Below are 23,258 nucleotides of genomic sequence, written 5' to 3' on the forward strand. Positions count from 1 at the left end.
TATGTCCTCGTATGTGTATTAAAAAGCCCCTAAAAAAAAGAAGCACCACCCTCTATCTTTTTTGCAGATAAATAATGTTACCACATTTAACATACACCGTGTGTTTAGGAAAGGGGGGTTGTGAGGCTGGCAAAAAAGAATGTATGGTACACATGTTATTTGCATAAATTATTACTTGCCATTTCAGTCACCTTCATATATGCAAGAACTCTTAGTAATTTTTGAGAAGAACTTCAAGAATGAGATGATGCTTCAAGTATAATGATTATTCATTCCACACCTGCTTTATGCTTGGTACTGTTCTAGGAATCTATTAAGCCAAATAAAAATGCAAATGGCTATAAAGCCCAGTTTTTGGAAAGAGGAAATTTACAATTCTTTTGCTTCAGTTTCATGAAGTGCTGGGTGGGTGAAGGAATAGAAGGATAGTGGGCATATAGAAAAAGCACCTGACCCCAGAAATTCAGCAGCAATGAATTAATCATTACTAATTAGAGCTGGACACTGAATAAAGATGACAGATGAAGACTTGATGCCTGTGAGCTGTGATGTTAGAGAAGAGTACTGACTATCCCGTGGACTGTAAAAAGAACTGATATATCATGGAGAAAGTGCAGCCAGAATGCTCTGAGGCAAAGCTGGCAAAGCTTTCGTCTCACATACCTTGGGCATGTTGCTAGGAGAGGCTGTTCATTGGAGAGGGACGTCATGCTTGAAAAGATATGGGGTCACTGAAGAAGATGAGGACCCTTGATGAAATGGATTGACATAGTGACTGTAGCAATGGGCTCAAGTGGGTCAGGTGATGAGTTTAGCACAGGAAAGGACAAGACTGTTGTTCATAGGGTTGCTGTGAGTCATATTCAACTTGATGGGACCTATCCACTAGCAATTAGGCTTGACGGGAACTCTGATGGCCTAGTGGTAAGGAGCTGCACTGCCAACTTGAAGGTATGTGGTTCAAATCCACCAGCTGCTCCGCAGGAGAAAGATGGGCAGTCTCCTCCCATCTGATTAACTGCCTCTGAAAACCTGCTGGAGGGTCAGCTATGACTCCATTCTGACAAGATAGTGCGTAACAACAGTTAGACTTGAAGGTAGTGCAAGATCGGGCCGTATTTCCTTCCATTATACATAGAGGTGCCAGGAGGTGAATCTGACTCGACATCAAGCAACAGATAACATTTCAACTCGACTTCTTATTTACACTGAGTTACTAATATTGTCCCCTTTCTTGGTTTCTACAGAGGATTTGATAAACTCTGTTGTGATACCCTGGCAGTGAGAATGTGGGCAGGAAATCTAGAAAAATCAGAAGCAAGAGCTCAACACACATACCTGTTGAGTCCTTATATGCAAAGGAGACAAAGATCCTCAAAGAGAGGGATTGACAGTGACTGTAACGATGGGCTCTAGTGTGGCAGAGATGATGAGGATGGCACAGGGTAGGGCCGGCTTCAGATCTGATGTTCATAGGGCCACTTTGAGTCATACTCATCTTGATGGCACCTTACAGCAGTGTTGTAGAGGCAGGATCCATAAGTGCCTTGCCAGTGAGCATGTTGGGAAATGACATGGAATTTAAAAACCACAAATCCAGCTTTTAATCTGGAGACTAAGGGGTACCCGATCCACGCCATAGTCTTTGCAATTACTTGCTGTACATCAGAAAGCTGGACCATGACTAGGGATGATAGAAGGAGAATTGATGCCTTTAAACTGTGGTGCTGGAGAAGAATATTGACTATACCATGGACTGTTAAGAGAACAAGCAGAGTCATCCTAGAGAGGGTGAGACCAGGCTGCTCCTTGGAAGCAAGGATTCTGAAGCTTTGTCTGACATACTTTGGGCATGTTTGGGCAAGTCCTTGAAGAGGGACATCAGTCTTGGGAGGGTGGAGGGACAGTGCAAGAGAGGAAGACCTTCAATGAGATGGATTCAATGACTAGGATAATGGGGTAGGTATGTCTTATTGTCTATGAGAGTAAGCTGTCACAGGATAGAGCAGGATTTAGGGCTATTGTACATCGGGTCACTATGAGTCACAGGCAACTCAACAGAACATAACAACCACAACAGCTCTTCACCACAGTGATCAATTGCCTAACAGCTGTAGGCTTCCATTTCCTTGTCTGTGCTACATACAGGCACTTCTTAAGAAGTCATTGCAGAGAGGGCGGTCTGGTAGCTTACTGGTAAGAAATTGTGCTGCCAATGCTGAAATATGTGGTTCGAATCCATCAGCTGCCTTATGAGAGAAAGAAGTTGTTGCATGGGATAAACCAGATGATGAAGGTGAAAAGCTCTTTCTAAACAGAAGAATGTTTTCAAAACGTTAGTTACCATTACTGTTCTAGTACAGTAATTGCCCATAAGGGGAGTCCTGAATCACGTATTTATTGTTATTGTTGTGTACCATAGAGTCAGAACCGATCCATAGCTGACTCTCCGTCGGGATTTTAGAGGCATTTAATAGCATGGGAGGAGATTGCCCATCCTTCTCCTGCTACATATTTACTAGCATTTATGTATGCGTGGTGTGGGCAAGGTCTGTGGTAGGCTCTGGCAGTCCCAGTACCAGCTCTTTGGACTGGCAGTGAATAGATGGAGCTTGTGCCCTTCCCGTGTAGCTCACAGAGGCAGGGGTGCTTGGCAGCAGGTTAGGGAAACCCTCTTGGAGGAGAAAATGCTCTGCTGGACTGAGGAGGACAACACGGCTGGAGAGGGAGCAGGCTGAGGATGGGGCTGCGAGAGCCGAGCACAGAGGGCTGCTGGTGACCGGTGGCCAGGAAATGGAGTGAGCCATGGGTGGGGTGTCATGATGGAGGCCAGACGGGGAGATAAAGAGCAAGCCCAGGGACCTGAGTGCATTGCAGAATTTGTCCTTTGAAAAAAAAAGTGAGGTGGTGTTTGCTTCAAATCGTCTTTTTTTTGTTCATTTATCACTTTAAAAAGTAGTATATGTTAGAATTTCATTGGGAAAGTCAGCTGTCAGTGACATCTACAGAGTACTGAAGAGCAGTGACATCAGTCTGGAAACTAAGGTGTACCGATCCAGGCCATAGTCCTTACAATTACTTGCTATGCATCAGAGAGCTGAACAGTGATTAGGGATGATAGTGAAATGATGCCTTTGAGTTGTGGTGCTGGAGAAGAGTTTGGACTATACCATGGACTGCTAGGAGAACAGATTTGTCCTAGAGAGGGTGATACCAGGCTGCTCCTTGGAGGCAAGGATTCTGAGGCTTCATCTGACATACTTTGGATAGAGAGGGACCAGTCCTTGGAGAGGGACATCATGCTTGGAAGGGCGGAGGGACAGCGCAAGAGAGAAGACCCTCAATGAGATGGATTGACTCAGTGACTGGAGTAATGGGGTAGGTGTGGCAGAGACAGTAAAGTTTTCACAGGATAGAGCGGGGTTCAGAGCTATTGTACATAGGGTCACTGTGAGTTGCAAGGAACTCGATGGGACATAACAACAGCAACAATAAGTTAGAAAAATGTAAAGAATGCCAAAATGGTAGCAAGTGAATGAGGTACTATCATTGTCTCACTACAAAGGAAAAAGATACAACCCTCAGAAGATAGTTTTTCAGCTGTTCTTTAAGGATTATATGCTACACTTTTCGAACAGTGAGGTGAAATTACCATTTTTTCTGGGAGTAACTTCTGTCTTTATACTTACAATCTACTTCATTCTCCCTCTTCATTGTCCCGATGGTCATTTTATCTAGCCCGCTTCTCTTGAAGCCCTAGGGTCATTTTAGGCCAGCAGTTGGAACCCAGCAGGTGTTCTTCCAAAGAAAGCTGGGCAGAGAGTCTCCTCCCTTCAAAGTTTACAGCCTCGGAGTTCCCATGGAGGGTCACCACGAACCATAATCAGCTTGGTCGCAGCAGTGTTAATGTTCTCATTTGAGTATTGATGGCTGTGTGGCTCCCTGAGCATCCTTGAATATCGGTCTTCAGATATTAGTAACAATAGGTTTCCAGGAAAAATGCCTCACAGTGGAATTGATGGGACCTTTATTTCAGGAAGATGACCACATACTGTAGTGAAGATGGGTTGGAAGAGGGAGGAAAATGGTCAGTAGCCACGGTGGCCATGCCCACTGTTTGCTGTTTTAAATCCTCCAAGCCCATAGAGGGCTCCACATGGACACAGCTCCTTGGGCTTCAGGTTCATTGATCAGCATCTTCCTCCTGGATGAGGTGGAGGTAATCATTCACCACTCTTCTCTAGAGGGGCTCACTAGGAACTTGACACCTTGAAGGCTGATGTCACAGCTAGTTCTGAGGCTCAGCTGGCTTGGCTCCTGCCAGGTTTCCAGTTTATGAAATGTGCAGGAGATTAACGCCTCTCTTGCCGTTTTATCCTGAGCGCTGTAACTGCTGAATTCTCTCCCAGCTGCTCAGCTTCCACCCAAGGACAGGAGGGGGATAGATCCTTCAGTGTGACCTTTCACCTCCCAATTCTGGGTGGTTCGGGCCCTTTGAAGTTGACTCTGAGGAACCACACACCCGGGTCTGAGCAGCCAACAGCTTATCACATCTGGTGGTCAACCCTTCAAAGGTTCCTCTTGAAGTCTGGATTTATCGAGGGTCAGATGGATTCCACCTGGGAGGGGCTTCTGCTCCAGCTCATGACATGGGGAGAAAGCTCTCCCACGTCCAGGAGGAGGCCATTTTCATGGCATTGAGAAGGCCCTACCCACTCACCCACCCACCAGGGCCTTTGTAGGAGGGGGGACGCCTGCAGCCTCCTGCATTCCTAGACACCGACTCACTGCACAGCCGCTGTTCCAGCAGAGCTGTGTGAAATGTCAAGAGGAGTTATGCTCACGGGCTCCCCGGCCCTAGTCTCTTTGTGGCTTGCGTTTTCTTCCATCTGCACTCTGTTCATCAGATGGAAATCAGAGGGTGCAATTAGCAGATAATTTGCTAGTTCCAGACGTAATTTGGGCCCCCCTCCCTTTCTTGCCTGATTGAATTACAAGAGAACTTAATAGATTTTTGGTGAGAAATAGTTGGCCCGCTGGGAGAAAGAGAACGCCTTGCTCTCTAGCTTGGCGGCCTGGCCATATCCTACTTGTTGCTCCCACACACACACTTCAATCTGCTAGTTTCCTCCGTGGCACTCATGTGAACCCCGAGGCCGAGATCTTGATCTTCTTAGGAGTTTCAGCTGAACTTGAGACCCTAGGAAAATAGGGAGCCCTCTGTGATCTCATAGGGCTGAAAAATGTGGAAGCTGGAAGGTATTTAGAAACCTAACCAAGGCCCAGACAGAGGCAGAGACTTGCTGAAGGCCACATAGTTAGCCCATAGTCTAGCAACAATAGTCTTAATGATATTAACAGCCAACATTTATCAACCCTTAATGTGTTCCAGACTCTGTGCCAAAGGCCGTACGTGCGGTGGATTGTTGCACTCAAACCCAGACAGTCTGGCTCTGAGCCAGCCTGGCCTCTAGTCTAACGTGGTATTGCCTAGTATACATAGGCTGGGTTCGAATCCTGGCTCTCTCTCTCCCTTAGACAGCTAAGTGACCTCAGGGAAATGATTTAACCCCTCTGTGCTTCATCTGCTAAAAGGGATCAGTCATAGGTCTGTGGAATAAAGCTGTGGTGCATTGCGGCTGGCTGCGTGAGGGCGCACTGTTTGGCGACAGGAAGGGATGGCTGAGTTCTACACAGATTCCCAAGAGCTGTTCTTTTCCTGTGAGAGGCAGTGAACAAACAGAGTGGCTGAGCTGGATCTAGAGCAGGATTTGTCAAACTGTGGCCACTCTGCCTGTTTTCATAGGGCCTGCGATTCTTAATGCTTTTAAATGGTTGGGCAAGGAGAGAAAGAAAAGAATTTGGGACACATGAAAATTACATTGATTTGCAGTTTCAGTGCCATAACTAAAGCTTTCTTGGAACATAGGTGGCCATGACCATTTGTTGATGTTTTGCTTAAGACTATTTTTGTACCAATGGAGTGGAATTGAGTAGTTAAAACAGCAGACTAAGCACCTGCAAAGCATGAATATTGAGTGTATGGTCTATTACAGAGAGTCTGCTAACGCCACATCGAGAGTCATTCTTACTGGGTTTGAAACCCAGGACCAACCACTACTGGCTGTTTGTCTGTAGACAAGTGATGTAAGCCCTCTGAACCTCAGTTTCCATATCAGTCCAATGAGGATGATAGCAACTATCTGTGTTGCTGTGAATGACTCACAGCTGATCCTCCAGCGCCTTTTCTAAGGCAGTAAATCTCACAGGAGGAGATTGTTCATCTTTACCCCCAAGAGCAGCTGGTGGATTTGAACTGCATTCCTTTGTATTGACAGCACACCTCTTACCACTAAGCCACCAGAATTCCCTCTTAGGCCATAGGTTGCTAAATTAAATATAACAACAACAGATGCAGAGCCTGGAACCTATTCAGTTCTCAATAGATGTAAACTTAGTAATAGGGGGCAGATCAAAATCTGATCACTTGGAATGTTCCTGCACCCAGCCAGTGGAGGAATAGGAAAAGTTGTTATTGTTATTGTTGTTAGGTGCCGTCTAGTTGAGCATGACTCATAGTGACCCTATGAACAAAAGATCTGAACCCTGTTCTATCCTGTGTCATCCTCACACTTCCTCACACACTGCCCATTGCAGCAGTCACTGTATCTATCTACAGAGTTGAGGGTCTTCCTCTCCTTCACCAACCCTCCACCCTTCCCACCATCATGTCCTTCTCCAAGGAATAGCCCCTACTAGCAACATGCCCAAAGTATGTGAGGTGAAGCCTCATCATTCCTGCCTCCAAAGAGAGCTGCACCCTCTCCAAGACATAGCTGTTTATTCTCTTGGCCATCCATGGGATGTTCAGTGCTCTAAGGCTCCCTGGTATACACAGCCACCACCACCTCTACCACAGACTTTTCCACTGTTTTTCCACAGTTAGAGCTGGTAGAGAGGAGCACATTCCTAATGGCAGAGAGAGGTGAGATCTGGACCTACTTGCTTGTCTCTAGTCTGGCTTTTCCCAGTGTGATCCTGTGAAAAGGGGCATGGGGCTTCCCTGCGGTCGAATCTGATAGCCCCCACAGCTGACTTCTTCAGGCGAGCCCCTGTTCAGGTTCTTGGTCCAGCATTGCCACAGGCGCCCTGGCCTAGACCAGTGGCATGTCCAGCATGGGCCTTGTCCTGAATCATAACCCATGTTTCAATTTGAGAAGCATAATCACCTTGATCAGAGGAGGAAAGGTGCCACTGCCCACTAGTACTAATGGGTGCCATTCTGGGAATGAATGAATGAGAGAGAGCAGCTACTTGCTGAAGGGCTTTGGGCAAGTATCCCCCCTTGAAGAGACAAAATGAAGCTCTGGGCTGTGCACTGCAGTCCTGGAGTCCCACAGCTGCGATTTGAATCCCAGCCTTGCCACTGACTAGTCTTTTGGTGTTGGACAAGTTACCCAACCTCTGTGTACCTTCCTTTCTTCATTTATATGGTGGGAAGAATTCCTACCTAGGAGAGTAAAGACTTTGGGCGGATTGTTAGGAGGGGCCGGTCCTTGGAGAAGGACATCATGCTTGGAAAGGTAGGATGGCACAGGATAGGGCAAGGTTCAAGTCCATTGTTCATAGGGTCACTTGATGGCACTTAACAAGGAGAGTAAGGGTGCCTATACACTGCTTAGCACATGGAGACATAAATGCCGTTTAACACTCTGGGCCTGTTTTCTCCTCTGGTGGGCCCTACCCCAAGGTGGAAGTGGTGGCCTCACCGGCCAGCTCCTGGGCTGTTGTCAGCGAGGCAGAGGGAAGGGAAAGGCTTGTGCCAGGACAGAGCAGGTGTCCGCCAGGAGCCCAGGGCAACTCTGGACCTGCCTCTCCTGCCCCTTTTAGGGGTGTGGCTCGACCCGGAGCTCCCGTCCTGCACTTTCTTCCCACCTCCAAGCAGAGGGACTGTGCCCTTCATCTTGGCCAGGCGAGGGGACGCCTGGGCGCAGCTGTGGAGCCGCGGGGATGGACGCTTAGCCAGTCCAGTCATTGTCTGCAGCGCCTGCCTGCAGCCTCCCTCCAGCCCAGCTCCACCCCTCGGCTGCTAGGTCTGTTTCCTAATAGCTGCTCCAACCACACACCTCGGTTTCGCGAGGAGCCCCTCCTCTTCCTCCTCCCTCCCTCGGGGGTGGGACTGGAGAAGAAAGCTAACTTGACAGCCCCGCCGCTCTGAGCTGGTCACCGGCCCCTGCCCAGGAATGTCCCCGTGAGCGCAGCACCCCTCCGCCCGCGAGAGGTGCAGCGCCCGCCTCGGAGTCCCTCCCCAGGGGCTGCTCAGGCTGCCGAGAGCTGGGGAGAAGCCGCCCCAGCCATGAGTCCCTGTGGGCATCTGCTGGGGGCTGAGTGGCCCAGCGCCCTCCCATTGCTGCGGCGGCTCTAGAGGGAGAGGTGAGCGCCGGGCAGCCCGCCCTCAGCCAGAGGTGCCAGGAGCCCCGGGCCTGTCATGGTGGCCTTGTGTGGTCAGCCCGAGGCGCACCGGGTCGGGTTTGCGGCTGCGTCTGTTGTTCCGGTGCGGGAAGAAGATGGGGAGTTACTTGTCTGTGCCAGCGTACTTCACCTCCAGAGATCCCTTTAGGTGAGTTGGGCTTCAGCCCGCCTTCCCCCTCACCCCAGTTCCTGGCCTCGCCCAATTCGTGGCCTCCTCTCTTGAGCCAGCAGGTTGGCCAGGCACAAGCCAGCCAAGATTGTTGCCACACCAAGCTGGCCTGACAGAGAACTTTACATAGGGTTCTGGGGACGGTGGTATGCCCAAGGGGGGGTTCTGGGAGCTCTGGGTCCCATGCATCCCAGACAGGCCTGGAAGAGCTTCTCAAAGATGCTGCTGACTCGTCTTGCTGATGATGTACTGCTTCCTGGTGGTGTGCTGCTTCCTGGTGGAGGCAAAGAGCGCTATTCTTCCAGGGAGCCTCACCTTCAGGCCATACGCCTGCCCAGGAATTCGTCCCAACAAGCAGGACAAGCAGGTTTTGCCAAACAATGTGGATGTTAGCAGGGCCTGGGTGTGAACCGCCTGGCACACAGTAGGCGCTCTGTAAATGTCTTTTTCATTCATGGTTAATGTGTTTACTCTGGGCTTGAAGGGCTTCTGAAAGCCCAGGTGGGTCTCTTGCTGAGGAAAGAGCCAGCGAGTATTGCCAGGACTTAGCATTTGACTTAAGTGCCTACCAGTTCCAGAGGGGGGCCAGCCCTCCTGTCTCCTCAGCCTCCAAGCCAGAGTGTTCTTGGGGCCCCTTTGGTGGGCCCTCCCTGGAGGGAGGTGAGGAGACATTCCCCCCCCCAACCTACCTTTCTCTGCTGTTTGCCCCACCCCACTCCATAGAAACTCCCCAGGGGGTTTCTGGCCCTGGGGGGGCCCAGTGGAGCCATTCCTGGCTGGGGTGGGGCTTGTTTTCATTCTTTGGGAACAGCCTGTTGTTCCTCAGGCTGCCTCCCCCTCATCAGTGGTCTTGGTTTTCCCTTCTGGCTTCCCCAGCCCTGCCCCATGCCCAGATCTGGCTGCTGGGATGCTGGCGGGGCCGGAGCAGAAGCAGAGATTTCCTAGCGGTTACTGGTAGAGTGGTGAGAGGCACGTGGGTTGTAGGGGGCAGTGGGGAGAAAGCTGATCCTGACTGACCAGGTGTCCTGCTAGCCGCTCAGTCCTTTAATCACTGATTTTACAGATGAGGCAGCCAGCTCCAGCCTGGGTAACGTGACTGCTTCCTCTGTCTTTCTGAGTTTCTATCACCTTTGGAGGAAGACAAGGGGAATGGGGTGCTGGGATCCCCCTCAGTGGCATTGCCCATTCAACTAAGACAGTAAAACGGGGGGCGGGGGCACCACAGCATGCCTGGCATGTCAAAGAAATGGCAGAAGTTCTCCATTGAAGAGTCAGGGGCAGTGGATGTTAAATTGAGGAGTTAGGCTCTACTCTGGGGTGTCAAGATGCCAAGTAGGGAGGCACTGGCCTGGGTCAGGGCCTCACGTTAATCCAGCTCGCGCTTAATCCTGGAAAGGCCACTTCAGGGAGGGATTGTTCCCTTGGGGGCCAGGAATGCTGTGTCCCTTCTTTCCTTTGGGGGCAGGGCTTCTTAAGAGCCCAAGCAAGATCAGATCTTGGACTCTCAGCCTAAACCTTTTAGGACTAGGGTGCCCCTGACGCCCAGTTCTGGCTGTCCTTTGTCTTGACAGCTCCCCTCCCCCAGCTCTGCTTGCCTAACTGGAGTGAGAGGGGGAGGCCCAGCTGGAGTGGGTGGGAGACTGATGACTGACCTGGGACCCTCTGCCCTCCCCTAAATGAGTGACCACATTCCTAAAGCCACTTCTGAGGAGACAGCCAGTAGCAAAGAGCTCTGCTCCCCATTGGGAGAAAAAGCACAGTCGCCCCTGTTCACTGTTCTTCCAGGTAGGCGTCCAACCATTCACAGCCAGCACCGCTTGGCCAGAAAGGCAGCAGCCTTCTCTTCTCTCAGGGGGCTGTCTTTAAAAGGGACCTCAGTTTCCTCCTCTGCAAAATAAATTTGGGTGCTAAGCTTCTAGACCGTAAGTCAGCCCTTGACCCCACACCTCTGAGGGAGTAGAAAGTCTACAGGCTTTCTAGGGCATTGATTCCAAAGAAAGTGACGCAGCCAGATTCCATGGGGACATGATCAGGCGTGTGAGGGAGGGAAGAGGGAAGCAGAGAAGGAGGTAATTTCTGTGCCCGACACGCTCCTGCCTGACAGACCGCACTCTACAGAACTCTTGTCTTCCTCTTCTCTGCGTATCCTGTCCCGCATGTGTGTGTCCGTCCCTGCCCCCCCTTTCCCCCCAGTTCCCAGCACCTTCAGTGCCCCCAAGGAAGAAGAAAGCTCCAACTGGGATTGACAAAAGAGGTGAATGAGGAGGTGACTTTTTGTTTGAGATGTTCAAAGGATTTTTCTTTTTATAGAATTTCCCTTACTGCCTAACATTGATTTCATAATCGTGGTTTGCACATTATCTCTTGAAGAAAAAACAGGTGCATCTTTGTATTCTCCAGCAACCCATATTTAAAGGGAGAGATTACCCTGAACCCTGCCTAGGATAGCAGTGCCTTTGACAGCTGACTTAAGTCCTCTGAGATTCTTTGCTCATCTGTAAGGGCTTGGATCAGGTGAATGGTTTCCAGCTTCGTGGCTCTGAGAAGCACGTGGGCCCCTCTTTTTTTTTTCTTCCTGGAATCATGGAGGTCCTACCTTAAATTGCACAAGTTACTTGGAATAAAATAAAAGACTTCCTGGCTTTTGGTGAATCACCTTACCCTGCTAACTTATTTCTTTTTGGTCAGGGGCTAGTTATGTGCTTGGTTCATTTTCCCCAACAGATTAACAACATATTCCATAATAATTAGAGGTTGGTTGACAAACTTTCCTTCCACAGAGTCTGTAGAAGGAGAATTGACAAAGGGGTCTTTGGTGGTAGACTAAGGTTGGACTAGGGTCTCTAGGTTCTGTTTCCCCTTTTGAGCCTTGAGGGAGAGTTCCCCAGTCTTTGGGGTCTTGAGCTGTGTCAGGAGCAGCTGCCCCTTCTCCCAATCAGCCCAATTAGAGCTCAGAGGCAAGAGGCTGCTCAAAGAGAAGAGACCTTTCTCCCAACATCCTGCTCATGGAAGGGGCTAAAGATGAGTGTCAGTTAACCCCCTCACCATGCTCTTTAACGTGTGTAAGTCGGTAAAAACGGCTGTGTAGGGTCCTTTTCCCCATAAACAAAAGAACTCACTGCAGTTGAGTTAGAAGTGACTCATAGCTGGCCCTGCAGCAGGTTTCCCAAGGCTACAAATCTCCCAGGAGAAGGTAGCTCATCTTTCTCCTGAGAAGCAGCTGATGTATTCAAACTGCTTGCCTTGGGGTTGACAGCGCAACTCCTTACTCGCTTGGCCACCAGAGCTTCCTACCCGATAAGGTCAAAATTTACTTGCAAATACTGGGAAGGAAGCTTCTAGATGTGCATGAGGGCTGTTGGGCCAATACCTTCTCTCACTTGGCTTCTTCCAGTACAGCATCTTGCCTGCTCGTCCTTGAACATCCCCACCACACCGTTGATTTGAATCAATTGATTTTTAGAGAATCAATTGATTAGAGAAAGAAAAGATCTTCCTGTCTCCCTACAGAAATCCATTTCATTCTGGACCAAGAAATAAATATTTACTGGACCCAGGAGGGAAAGGACTCTGTCTACATTTGCCCTTGTTGTTATGTGCTGTCGAGTTGCTTGTGACTCATAGTGATGCTATGTACAACAAACAGCTCTGTACCCTGCTCTATCCTATGTCAGACTTATTGTCTCTGACACACCTACCCCCATAACCCCAGTCACTAAATAAAACCATCTCATCGAGGGTCTTCCTCTCTTGCACTGACCCTCCACCCTCCCAAGCATGATGTCTCTCTCCAAGGACTGATCCTTCCTTGCACTATGCCCAAAGTATGTGTGATGGAGCTTCAGAATCCTTGCCTCCAAGGAGCGGCCTAGTTTCACCCTCTCTAGGACAAACCTGTTTGTTCTCCTAGCTCATTGGCACTTAGAGTTCCTAAATTAAACACAGGACCAACTGGACATCTGTTATGAGTAAGGCATGTGTGTATAATCTCATTCTCATAGCCCTGTGAGATTTTATCATCACCACTGGACAGTTGAAACAATGGAGTATCAGAGCCAGGAAGTAACTATCCAAGCTTAGTAAATGATTGAGGAGGGCAGAAGTCTTAAGTGAGTTATTTATGAGAATCTCAACAAATTAATCTCTCTTCCCCATGTGCCCCTCCCTAAAAAAACAAAAATGCAACAACACACAACCCAATCAAACCCTGTGTATTTTCTGACTCAAAAGATCTGTTTGGCCTTGAGCCGGCCCACTGAGCCGAGCTGACCATAGGATTCTGTTCACTGTGCAGTGTGTTGGGAGGTCATCCATGAGTGAACCCTCAGCATGTATCGACCTCTTGGTGATCTGCTCCAGCGGGAGAGTTTCAGCTTCATTCCCTTTGGCTCCTCAGCAGAGCGTGGTGACTGATGCCATGGTCCTGGGCTCATACTTCGGCTGTACCTTCTCCGAGTCAAGACGCCCTGGGACCTACATACAGCAAGGGCAGGCTATGACTTTTACTCAAAGCCTTCAAAACCTGGAAGTCGGAAAAGAGCCTTAGCTCTGGGAAAGTCATAGTGTGGCCGTTACCTCTGAGAATATGAGACCAGACTTTGCTGTCGTTCTTACATTTCACTGTGGTTTGAATTCCTCTTTTAAAAGAGCAAAGACTGCTGTGGGATGGAGGAGAAAACTAACTGTGTCATTAACACAGTCAGGCTTAAGGAGAAACATCATGAAATGTTAATACTCAGAAGGACTCGAGTTCCCGTTCTTTTCACAAATGAAAATGCTGAGACGCAGCTGGGTGAGCTGTCCTTATCACAGAAGCAGTGTAAACTCTTAGGCATCCCATCGGAACTGACTCATAGCTGACCCTCCAATGGATTTTTTTAAATCTGTAAACCACACCAAAGGAGATTGTCCATCTTTTTCCCTCCAAGCCACGGGTACATTTGATCCACCGGCGAGATAAGCCTTTAGGTGAGCAGTACAACTTCCTTCAGACTGGAAATAACTTCCTAATCAAGCCCACATAGGTTCAGGTTCTAAGCCCAAGCCAGGCGCAATCACTTAGGCAATATCTTGGTTATCTAGTGCTGTTAGAACAAAAACTGTAAATGGACACCTTTGACAAACCAAAAAGAGCAAGCAGAGCCTAGGAACAGCTGAGCCTGACCTCTATGAACGCGCAAGAGGGAACCTCCCTGGCCAACAGCATCCACAACATATACCAATTCCCATGAGGTCAGACATGTCCCTCCCATGCTCCGCTCTCTATTTCTACTAATTCCACACCAGTCCTACTGCTGTACTGAGTCCAAAATCCATTGCAGTAGCTATACAGACCTCATAGGACCACACTCATGATTATGAGGTTTGTTAGGGAAGTTAACATGTTACAATTCAGGTTGACACCAGGACACAATTTCTAAGTTAGGACTGCTTCAGAAGTGTCCTCTCAGGCCTTTTAGCCTTGTAGCTTTTTAGACCTGTGTTACAAGCTTTCTTGGTCATTTTAGTTATGGCATCTTCCCCCAAGTCCTCTTACCAGCTTAGGAGAAGGCTCCTAGCTCCGGTTCCATAGGGCAGTAGTCTCAAGGTCAGCTCTGTCTTTTGTCAGGTTTCCGGTTTTCTGCTTGCAGCTACTGCTGCTCTCCTGTAGAGAGGCTCAAGAATCACTGACTTGAGAGGACAAATGCTGCATTCTCTGCTGCTTTTATGCTAGTAATTGAGATTCTCCAATTATCTGCCATTAAACCTGCTCACTTTAAACTTGATGGAATGACAAAGCTAGCCAGTACTCTGCTGGGTAGACTAACACATTCTCTTACTTGTTCTTGCCCAATCATGTGACAAATAAAGGGCAATGGTGATGGGCCAGGAAGGCTGTTTTGAACAATAGACCCACTACACTGTGCAAACAGAAACCTACCTCTTTCCATTTAAGAGGCTTGTTATTGTTGTTAGATGCCATCAAGTCAAGTGCCTGTGCACAGCACAGCAAAAACCAGCTTGGTCCTATGATATCCTCGTCCTTTCTGCTGTGGTTAAACCTGTATTGTGGTCACTGTCAGCTCCTCTCATTAAAGAGTCTGCCTCTCCTTCACTGACCTTCTACTTTGCCAAGCATGATGTCCTTCTCCAGGGACTGGCTCCTTCTAAACATGCCTGAAGTATATGATACAAAGTCTCATTATTATCCTTGCCTCCATGGAACATCCTGGCTAAAACAGATTTATTTGTTCTTTTGGCATCCTGTAATATTTTCAGTAGTCTTCGCCAGCACCACAATTCAAAGACAGCAATTCTTCTTCAATCTTCCTTATTCATTGTCAAACTTTCACATGCATATGAAGCCATTAAAAATACCATGATTTGGATCTGGTGAACCATAGTCTTTAAGCTGATATCCTTGCTCTTTAAGCACTTTAGAGAGGTCCTTGGCAGCAGATTTGCCCAGTGTATTGTTTGATTATTTTTAAAAATTGTGATTTGAGTGAATATTTACAAAGCCCATTGATTTTTCAGTCAAATGATTTTGTTACCTGAGTGCTGCTTCCGTGAGAACTGATTGTGGAGCCTCGTAAAACGAAATCTTTAACAACATCATTCTTTTCTTTATATATAATATTTTATTTATTTGTCCAGTTAAGAGGATTTTTTCCTACATACTGAGGTATGATCTGTACTGAAGACTATATAGTCTTTGAGCTTCAAGTTCTTAATGTCATCCATAATTGATTATGATCCACACAGTTGAATGCTTTTGCATAGTCAGTAAAACACAAATTCAGGGTACCAACTCCTGTAAGACGATTTTCCTCTCCCTGGAAACTTTAGGAAGAAGGGCCTCATCTCCTCTCAGCATCCTGGTTCTGGTGTTGCTTAGAGATTCCCAAGTATCTTAGCAACAGTCTTCACCTGGATCTGGGTGGTTCTCATCAGAGGACCTCAGCTCTTCTTTCTTTGTAGTCTGATACCTCTTTCTCTTCCATTTGATATGGAAAGTAATACAGCCCATGCTCCAGGGAAACTCTCTTTACAATGTGAGTGGCTGACCACATAGGATCACATCCTGGGGAATGATTCCCTTGTAATGTTAACGGCCAAATCACTGAGAATCATGACCCCCGCCAACTTGACACATACTTTTTGGAGATGGAGCAATTCATGATGACAGGCAATGGTGCAAAAATGATTTTGCTATCAGTCATGTGATCTGTGAAATAGGGATAATACTGCCATGCTACAGGGCTGCAATTGTTGTTGTTAAGTGCTGTCGAGTCGCAGGTGACTCATAGCGACCCTATGAAGGAGAGTCCTCAATGCTTGGGTGTCTCTCATCCTCCGGGCTGCAATTAGGCTTAGAAATATGTGCAAGAAATACATGCTTCAAGGGGGGGGGTAAAAGAAGAACGAACTGGGGAGGAGGGTAGAGAAAATAGTGCAACAATGAATGAATGAAAACCCAAAATCTCTGTAAATGTTCATTAAAATTAATAAAATTTAATGATAATAATAAAAAAAATAAATACATGCAAGGTGCTTCATACTATGCCTGGAATATGTTTTGTCATTCAAACAGTTGTTAACGCTAAAAACAAAGTTACCTGTGGCAACTTCGCCAGTGGCTTATGACCAAAACAGAGCCTGGGAACCCACAGCCAGAACAGATAGCTGCTTGCCTTCCTGTTCTTTGAAAATGCCTATGGCTGTAAACTTTGGCCGTGTAACTGACCATGCCCTTCAAAGGCATTCCTTGTCACAGATGTACACGTTGGTGGTGTCACTCTCTCCAGCCAGGTGCTCATCCCAGCAGGCTGACGTGGCTCTGTGCTGCATGCCTGCACTCGTTCCTCTCCCACCCCTCCTCGGAGGCCTGGCTGGGCCTACTTGCAGCAAACAAAAGCAGAATATTTATTGGCAATGGAAAGAAGGACGTGTACTGGTGCTCCTGTGCCCTGCGGCGCACATACCATTGCTAGGGTGTAAGAGGGCCCCGGCCTGCAGTGGGGCGCATTCTATGGCTGCACCAGCTTTTCTTCCACTGCTGACAGAAGAAGGGCAAGGCCTGGTGACCATGAGTCATAGAACACCACCGCCCTGTGGGTCTTGCCTACCCTCAAAGTTTACCATTTGCTGAAGGCCTATGCTGCCAGGCCCTTTGCTAGGTACCGAGTCTACCAAGAATAAACCGATCCAGGAACCCACAGCATGGTGAAGGAGAACAGTGGGGACCAGAAGATAGAGGGAAGAAGCAAAAACTCTTTACTTCTATGACTAGCCCTCTGCAAGCTACCCTACAGTCATTGAGAACAGCGTTTACTCCTTACTGCTACCGTAAACTCTGGTGGCCTGGTGATAAGAAGTTATACTGCCAACCCAAAGGCACACGGTTCAAATGCACTGGCTGTTCCAAAAGAGAAGGATGGGCAGTCTCTTCCTATGCGATTTACTGCCTTTGGAAACCCAGTGGAGGGGCCGCTATGAGTCTGTTCTGATTTGATGGCACATAACAACTACCCTGAAGGGAGTTGTCGTGGTAAAAAGTTCTGTGGCCAACCCAAAGACATGTGGTTCAAATCTACCAGCTAATCTGCAGGGTGAGCAATCTCCTCCCATGCATTTTACAGCCTCTGAAAAATCCACTGGAGGGTCAGCTATGAGTCAGTTCCAATTGGATTACACATAACAACAATGGTACCCTCAAAAGTAGTGTTAATGTTAACCTTTCACAAATAAGAGGTGATGCAACTTGACCAAGGTCACTTAGGTGGTAAGTGGTGGCACTGAGATTTGAGCCTTGGATCATCTGTTTCCAAGAGTTTTTACCTTGGTTCCCAAGGTTGCAAACTCAAATTGTCTGAGGGGCTAAGTGGACAACCTAAAAATAGAGTGTGGTGTTGTTGAGTACCGTCTAGTCAGAACTGACCCATAGCCGACTGTCCAGTGGGTTTTCAGAGCAAATAAACTGCATGGGAAGAGATTTCTCATCTTTCTCAGAGCAGCAAGCGACTCGACGGCACATAACAACAACAACAACAACATCTTTGGATTGGCAAAAATAACATAACAAAGATAAAAGACAAAACGAAATGGCCCACATGTTTTATCTTTATCAGTTTTCTTCTGTTAGCGATATGGCTATGGTAGATCACAATCGATGCTTGGCCTAGATGTCAAGGAGACGATTGGGAATGCTGAGGACTGTGGCCAATCAGAAAGCTCCTCATCTGAAAGAGCCACAGCCCCTCACCTCTTGCCAGTTGCTGCCACACAAATGTTTCTACTGTTGAAAAATACAGCATTTTATGAGCAGCAGTGACTCGATGTCATGTAACAACAGCAACAACATCCCAACTTCTAATTATGAAGGAAAGATTTTAAAATATCAATGACTCGGAATCTTTCTGGGCCTGACTTTGCCCCCTGCATTCTGTGTAACCTTGAGCAAATCAGGAGATTTGAGCCCGTTCTCAAAACTGTAAAGCATTTTCCTTCAGAGGATTGATTTTCACCATGTGACCAGGAGGTAGTTGAGAGAATAAAAGGTAGCAGAGAGCCTGACATCTGAGCTGTGCCTAAAGGGTCAGTTATTCAGTAGGTGAAGAAGGGGGAACTTGTTTGACTTCAGAGCAGACACGGATCAGAAATGAAGTAATTGGCGTTTTCAGCTCTGGCCATGGTGTGCCTTGAGATCGTGGCTTAAGGAGAGAGTGGTCTACCAGATTCAAGTCTCAGGGTTTGTTATTTGTTTTTGAGATTTCAGCAAACACAGTAGACATGTATGACATTGCTTCTGTGACCAGTATGTCTGTTGTGGGGTATTCTGGGTCCATAGGTGATCAGACACTAATGAATGACTCTGTAATAAAATACAGTGCAGTTCTTGACCAGGCAAAACTAGACCTTACTTGGATCAAATAAAGTGCAGTTTGGAGAAGGCTAGGAATAAATCCAGGCTGGAGAGGTAGGGGTGGGTGTGTGTGTGTGTGAGTGTGTGTGTGTGTGTGTGTGTGTGTGTGTGTGTGTGTCCAGAGAGTGAGGGACTTTTAACATGAGGCTTAAGAATCAAGAAATCAGTATTGACTGGATTTAGCAGAGGAAGCCTGATGGATTAGAGCTGGCTGCGGGGAGGGGAGGGGGAAGGACTGAGTGAGAAAAAATGTCAGGTATCCAGAGTTAGAGGCGTCTAGGGTGTATTCTAATCCCATAATTTAACAGATGAGGAAACTGAACCCAGAAGGAAGCTGGTCCCAGAACTTAAATTCAGAGTTTATCCAATATGTCTTTTATTATTTGTAAAAAATTTTCGTTTATTTCTTTTAAGACTTGTCATGTGATGCCTTTTACTTTGAGAGGAGTTTGGGTGACACAGAGTTGGCTCCCACTTCCTATGATGTATGGCTGTCACTACACAGTACCAGGCACTTCATATCCGTACTATCCCACCGGATCAAGTGCTCAAGGCCCTGAAGTTTGAGCATCTAATAAAACAAGGTGGGAGTGGCCAGCAGCGCTGCCATCAGTGGGTGTTGTAGAACATCTTGGGTAATTTGATACTCCAAAGAGAAAGGGACCCCCAGAGTTCTTTCTCTGAACCCACTAGATCAGCTTCCGCTTTTCCACTGCTGCTCTGTACACTCCGTCCCCCTGTTATGCCCTATGCAGCGTGGACGGTAGTAATCATTGGCTGTTCACCTTGATGGGTAATTAACATTTTCCTTAGACTCTTTCCCAGCTAAGCTCTCGTGAGAGCAGGATTGGTGGCCATGAGTTTATTTTCTATCTACCGTTCCTACCATGTTGCCATACTAGTGCGATTGTTTTGCCTTCCATAATTTGCAAAAGACTTACTCTGGGGGAGGGTGGAAACAGAGGGATGAGGATGTGCAGAGGGTGGGGGGATCAGTCATGGAGTATATAATTTAATGAGTGGGGGAGTGAGGAAATTGGAAGAATCTGGCCTGGTAAACAGTGTATTCGAATTATGTAAATACTAGCTCTGTGAAATAACATCCGTTTTGTCCATGAGGAAAAGCTATTAGACTAGTGGTCCAGAGCTACCTAGTGAATGTCAGTAAGTGACCAAAATGTGAGCTGCCATTGCCATCATCATCTTTAATTGTTGTTGTTGTTGTTGTTGTGTGCCATTAAGTCGCCTCGAACTCATAGTGACCCTATGTAGCCTGTCCTGTCCTGAGCCATCCTCACTGACTTTGACACACCAGCCCCCATTGTCCCAGTTACTGTGTGGTCTCCATCTCCTCTGCCTCATCTCCTCTGGGGTCTTCCTCTTCTGTGCTCTCCCACCACCCTTCCAAGCATGATGCCCTTCCCCAACATTTGGCCTCCTGGCCAAATGCCCAAAGTATGTGAGACGGAGCTTCAAAATCCTAGCATCTCAAGAGAAACTTTGTTTCGCCCTCTCCAAGACAGACCTATGTGTTTTCTTGGCGGTTATTGAATGCCTACTATAAACTGGCCTTAATAGTAACTCTGGTGGCCTAGTGGGTAAAGAGTTATGCTGCCAACCCAGAGGCACATGATTCAAATCTACTAGCTGGTACATGGGAGAATGATGGATAATCTCCTCCCATGAAATTTACTGCCTCTGAAAACCCACTGGAGGGTCAGCTATGAGTTGGTTGATTCTAGCCCAGTGGCACATAACAACATCATCACTTATCTCTCATAGATTGGTTTGTGTGTTGTGGTGTTGCTGGAAGTCATACCACTAATATTTGAAATAGCAGCATGGTCACCCTTAGTAGACAGATCTCAGCCGAGCTTCCAGCCTAAGATAGATGAGGCAGGAGGACTGGTTATCCACTTGGGGAAAATAGGCAAAAGAAAACAGAAAAGCGGTGAATAGCAGCAGAGCATTGCTGTTTTGATTCCAGAAGAGGAGACCTCAGGTGGGAAGGCACTCAAAATAAGGCGAGGAAAGAGCTAGCCCCTCAAAGGAGATGGAGTAAAAGATCTTTCATTATTGGCTCCTCTGACCTGAAGCGCTTGCTGCAGAAGATCAAGGACTGCAGCCTTAAATGTAGATTGAAGCTCAACATCAAGAAAACTAAGATTCTCACCACTGGGCCAGTTGGCAGCGTCATGGTACATGGTGAAGAGATTGAGATTGTTAACAGCTTTAGTTTGCTTGGTTCCACAATCAACACTCCAGGAAATAAAAAAGACGAATAGCATCTACAACCAGGAGAAGATAACGTAGATGAATGGGATCTTCTAAGACTCAAATCCCTATGCACATCCAAAAACTTCTCCAACAGGGTAAAAAGGGAGGCCACTGACTGGGAAAAAGTATTCGGTAATAACATATCAGATAAGGGACTTATATCCAGAATTTATGAAATACTTGAGCACCACAACAAGATAAAGGTAAAGAATCCAGTAGAAAAATGGGCACAGGATATGAACAGGCACTTCACCGAAGATGACATTCAGATGGCTAACAAGCACATGAAGAAATGCTCAAAATCCCTAGCCCTAAGAGAGATGCAAATTAAAACAACTATGAGATATCATCTCACCCCAGTCAAAATAGCAAAATTTAACAGAACAGCAAGCAATAAATGCTGGCGAGGTTGTGGAGAAACTAGAACCCTGATTCACTGTTGGTGGGAGTGTAAAATGGTGCAACCCCTGTGGAAAGCGGTATGGCGCTTTCTCAAAAAGTTGCAACTAGAGATACCATTTGACCCCGCAATACCACTACTGGGAATATACCCAGAAGAGACCATAACTGACACCCAAGCGGATATATGCACACCCATGTTTATTGCAGCTTTGTTCACAATAGCAAGGAGTTGGAAACAACCTAAGTGCCCATCAACAAACGAATGGCTAGAGAAGCTGTGGTATATTCGCACAATGGAATACTATGCTGCATTAAAAAACAAGGAACTCATGCAATATTACTCAAAATGGTTGACTCTGGAGAACATTATGCTGAGTGAAATGTCCCAGTCACAAAGGGACAAATATTGCATGGTGCCACTGTTGTAGAATGGGACTGTCCTTGGGGTTGGGGAGAGACTGAGTAAGATGGGTTCAATAATGTATGCTGCTCTGAAACAGAGAAGGGAGAAATCTGTTTAAAAGAGATATGTGGTTAGGTATTTCTGTCATGACAGGAGTCTAGAGCGATGGCTACATGGTGGAGTGGACCTGGGGGAGGGTTTGTAAAATAATGAAAGAATCCTTTCTTTTACTTTTCCAAGAGGGTAATGTCTGCTGGGGGGGAGCGGGCTTGGGGGGGGACAAATCTACAACAATGAATGAATGGAAATCCAAAGCCTCTGTAAATTTTCACTGAAATTAATAACAAATTTAAATTTTAAAAAAAAAGAATTAAGTTAGAGTAAGGATGGCAATGGAACCACCTTACCTCTGTAACTTGATTTGTGCCACTAAAAAAAAAAGACGAATAACTTGGGAAAATCTGCTGTCAGGGAACCTCTCCAGAGTACTGAAGAGCAGTGATGTCAGTGTGGAGACTAAGGTGATCCAGGCCATAGTCTTCACAATTACTTGCTATGCATCAGAAAGCTGACCAATGACTACAGATGATACAAAGATAATTGATGCCTTTGAGATGTGGTGCTGGAGAAGAGTCTTGAATAAACCATGGTCTGCCAGGAGAAAAAAACAGGTTCCTCCTAGAGAGGGTGAAACCAGGCTGCCCCTTGGAGACAATGATTGACTTGTTAAGCTTCACTGGACATGTTGCAAGGAGGGATCAGTCCTTGGAGAGGTACAGCATGCTTGGAATAGTGGTGGGGCAAAACACAAGAGGAAGACCCTTGATGAGACGAATTGATTCAGTGACTGGTAATGAGGGAAGACGTGTCAGAGATAATAAGGTTGGCTCAGGATAGAGCAGGTTTCAGGGCTGTTGTACATAGGGTTGCAGCGAGTTGCAGGTGACTTAACAGTACATAATAACAACAACATTAATAGCTCAGAATGAGAAGCAACCACAGCAAACATCCATTAATAACTGGAATGTGAAACGTATAAAATATAAATCTCAGGAATTTGGGAATGGAATGCAATAAGATCCATGTGCTAAGCATTAGCTGAAATGGACTGATAATTGGCCATTTTGAAACAGAGAATCATAATGATTCACCCAGAGATGACAAATAAGAATGCCATCAAAAAGAGCATTTCAGGATCTATCCTGAATTACGATGCTGTTGTCTGTGATAGGGTAATATCCATACCCATGCAAGGAAAATCTGTTAATTTAGCTATTACCCAGATTTAGCACAAATAACTAAAGTCAGAGATGATGTCATGAGAATTTCTGCCAACTTCTGCAGTCCAGAATTAATCAAGCATGCAATCAAGATGTGTTGATAATTACTGGTGGTTGTAATGTAAAAATGGAAAAGTAAAAGATGGATAGATAGTTGGAAAATATGACCTGGGGGATGGAAACTATAGTGGGGTGTTGTTGTTGTTGTTATGTGCCGTCGAGTCGTTTGCGACTCATAGCAACCCTATGTACAGCAGCCCTAAACCCTGCTCTATCCTGTGCCAATCTCATTGCCTCTGACACACCCATCCCGATTACCCCAGTCACTGAATCAATCCACCTCATAGAGGG

The 23,258-nt window shown here is 46.9% G+C and overlaps 1 protein-coding gene across 2 annotated transcripts in view; it reads left to right on the forward strand.

Moving 5' to 3' along the window:
• LIMK2 (LIM domain kinase 2) overlaps positions 1 to 23,258 on the forward strand; it is a 102,847-nt gene that overhangs the window by 54,534 nt on the left and 25,055 nt on the right. Inside the window, exon 1 of one of the 2 annotated variants that reach the window (XM_006894802.1) lies at positions 8,324 to 8,620. The exons of the other annotated variant lie outside the window; for it this stretch is intronic. Within the exon in view, the coding sequence (XP_006894864.1) occupies positions 8,568 to 8,620 (53 nt within the window). The 5' untranslated portion in view covers positions 8,324 to 8,567. Of the gene's footprint in view, positions 1 to 8,323; positions 8,621 to 23,258 lie in introns of those variants that run through there. 2 annotated transcript variants of the gene reach the window in all.

The sequence above is a fragment of the Elephantulus edwardii genome, unplaced genomic scaffold (assembly GCF_000299155.1).
Source record: "Elephantulus edwardii isolate Elephantulus edwardi_28Jun2011 unplaced genomic scaffold, EleEdw1.0 scaffold00151, whole genome shotgun sequence".
Classification (NCBI taxonomy): Eukaryota; Metazoa; Chordata; class Mammalia; order Macroscelidea; family Macroscelididae; genus Elephantulus; species Elephantulus edwardii.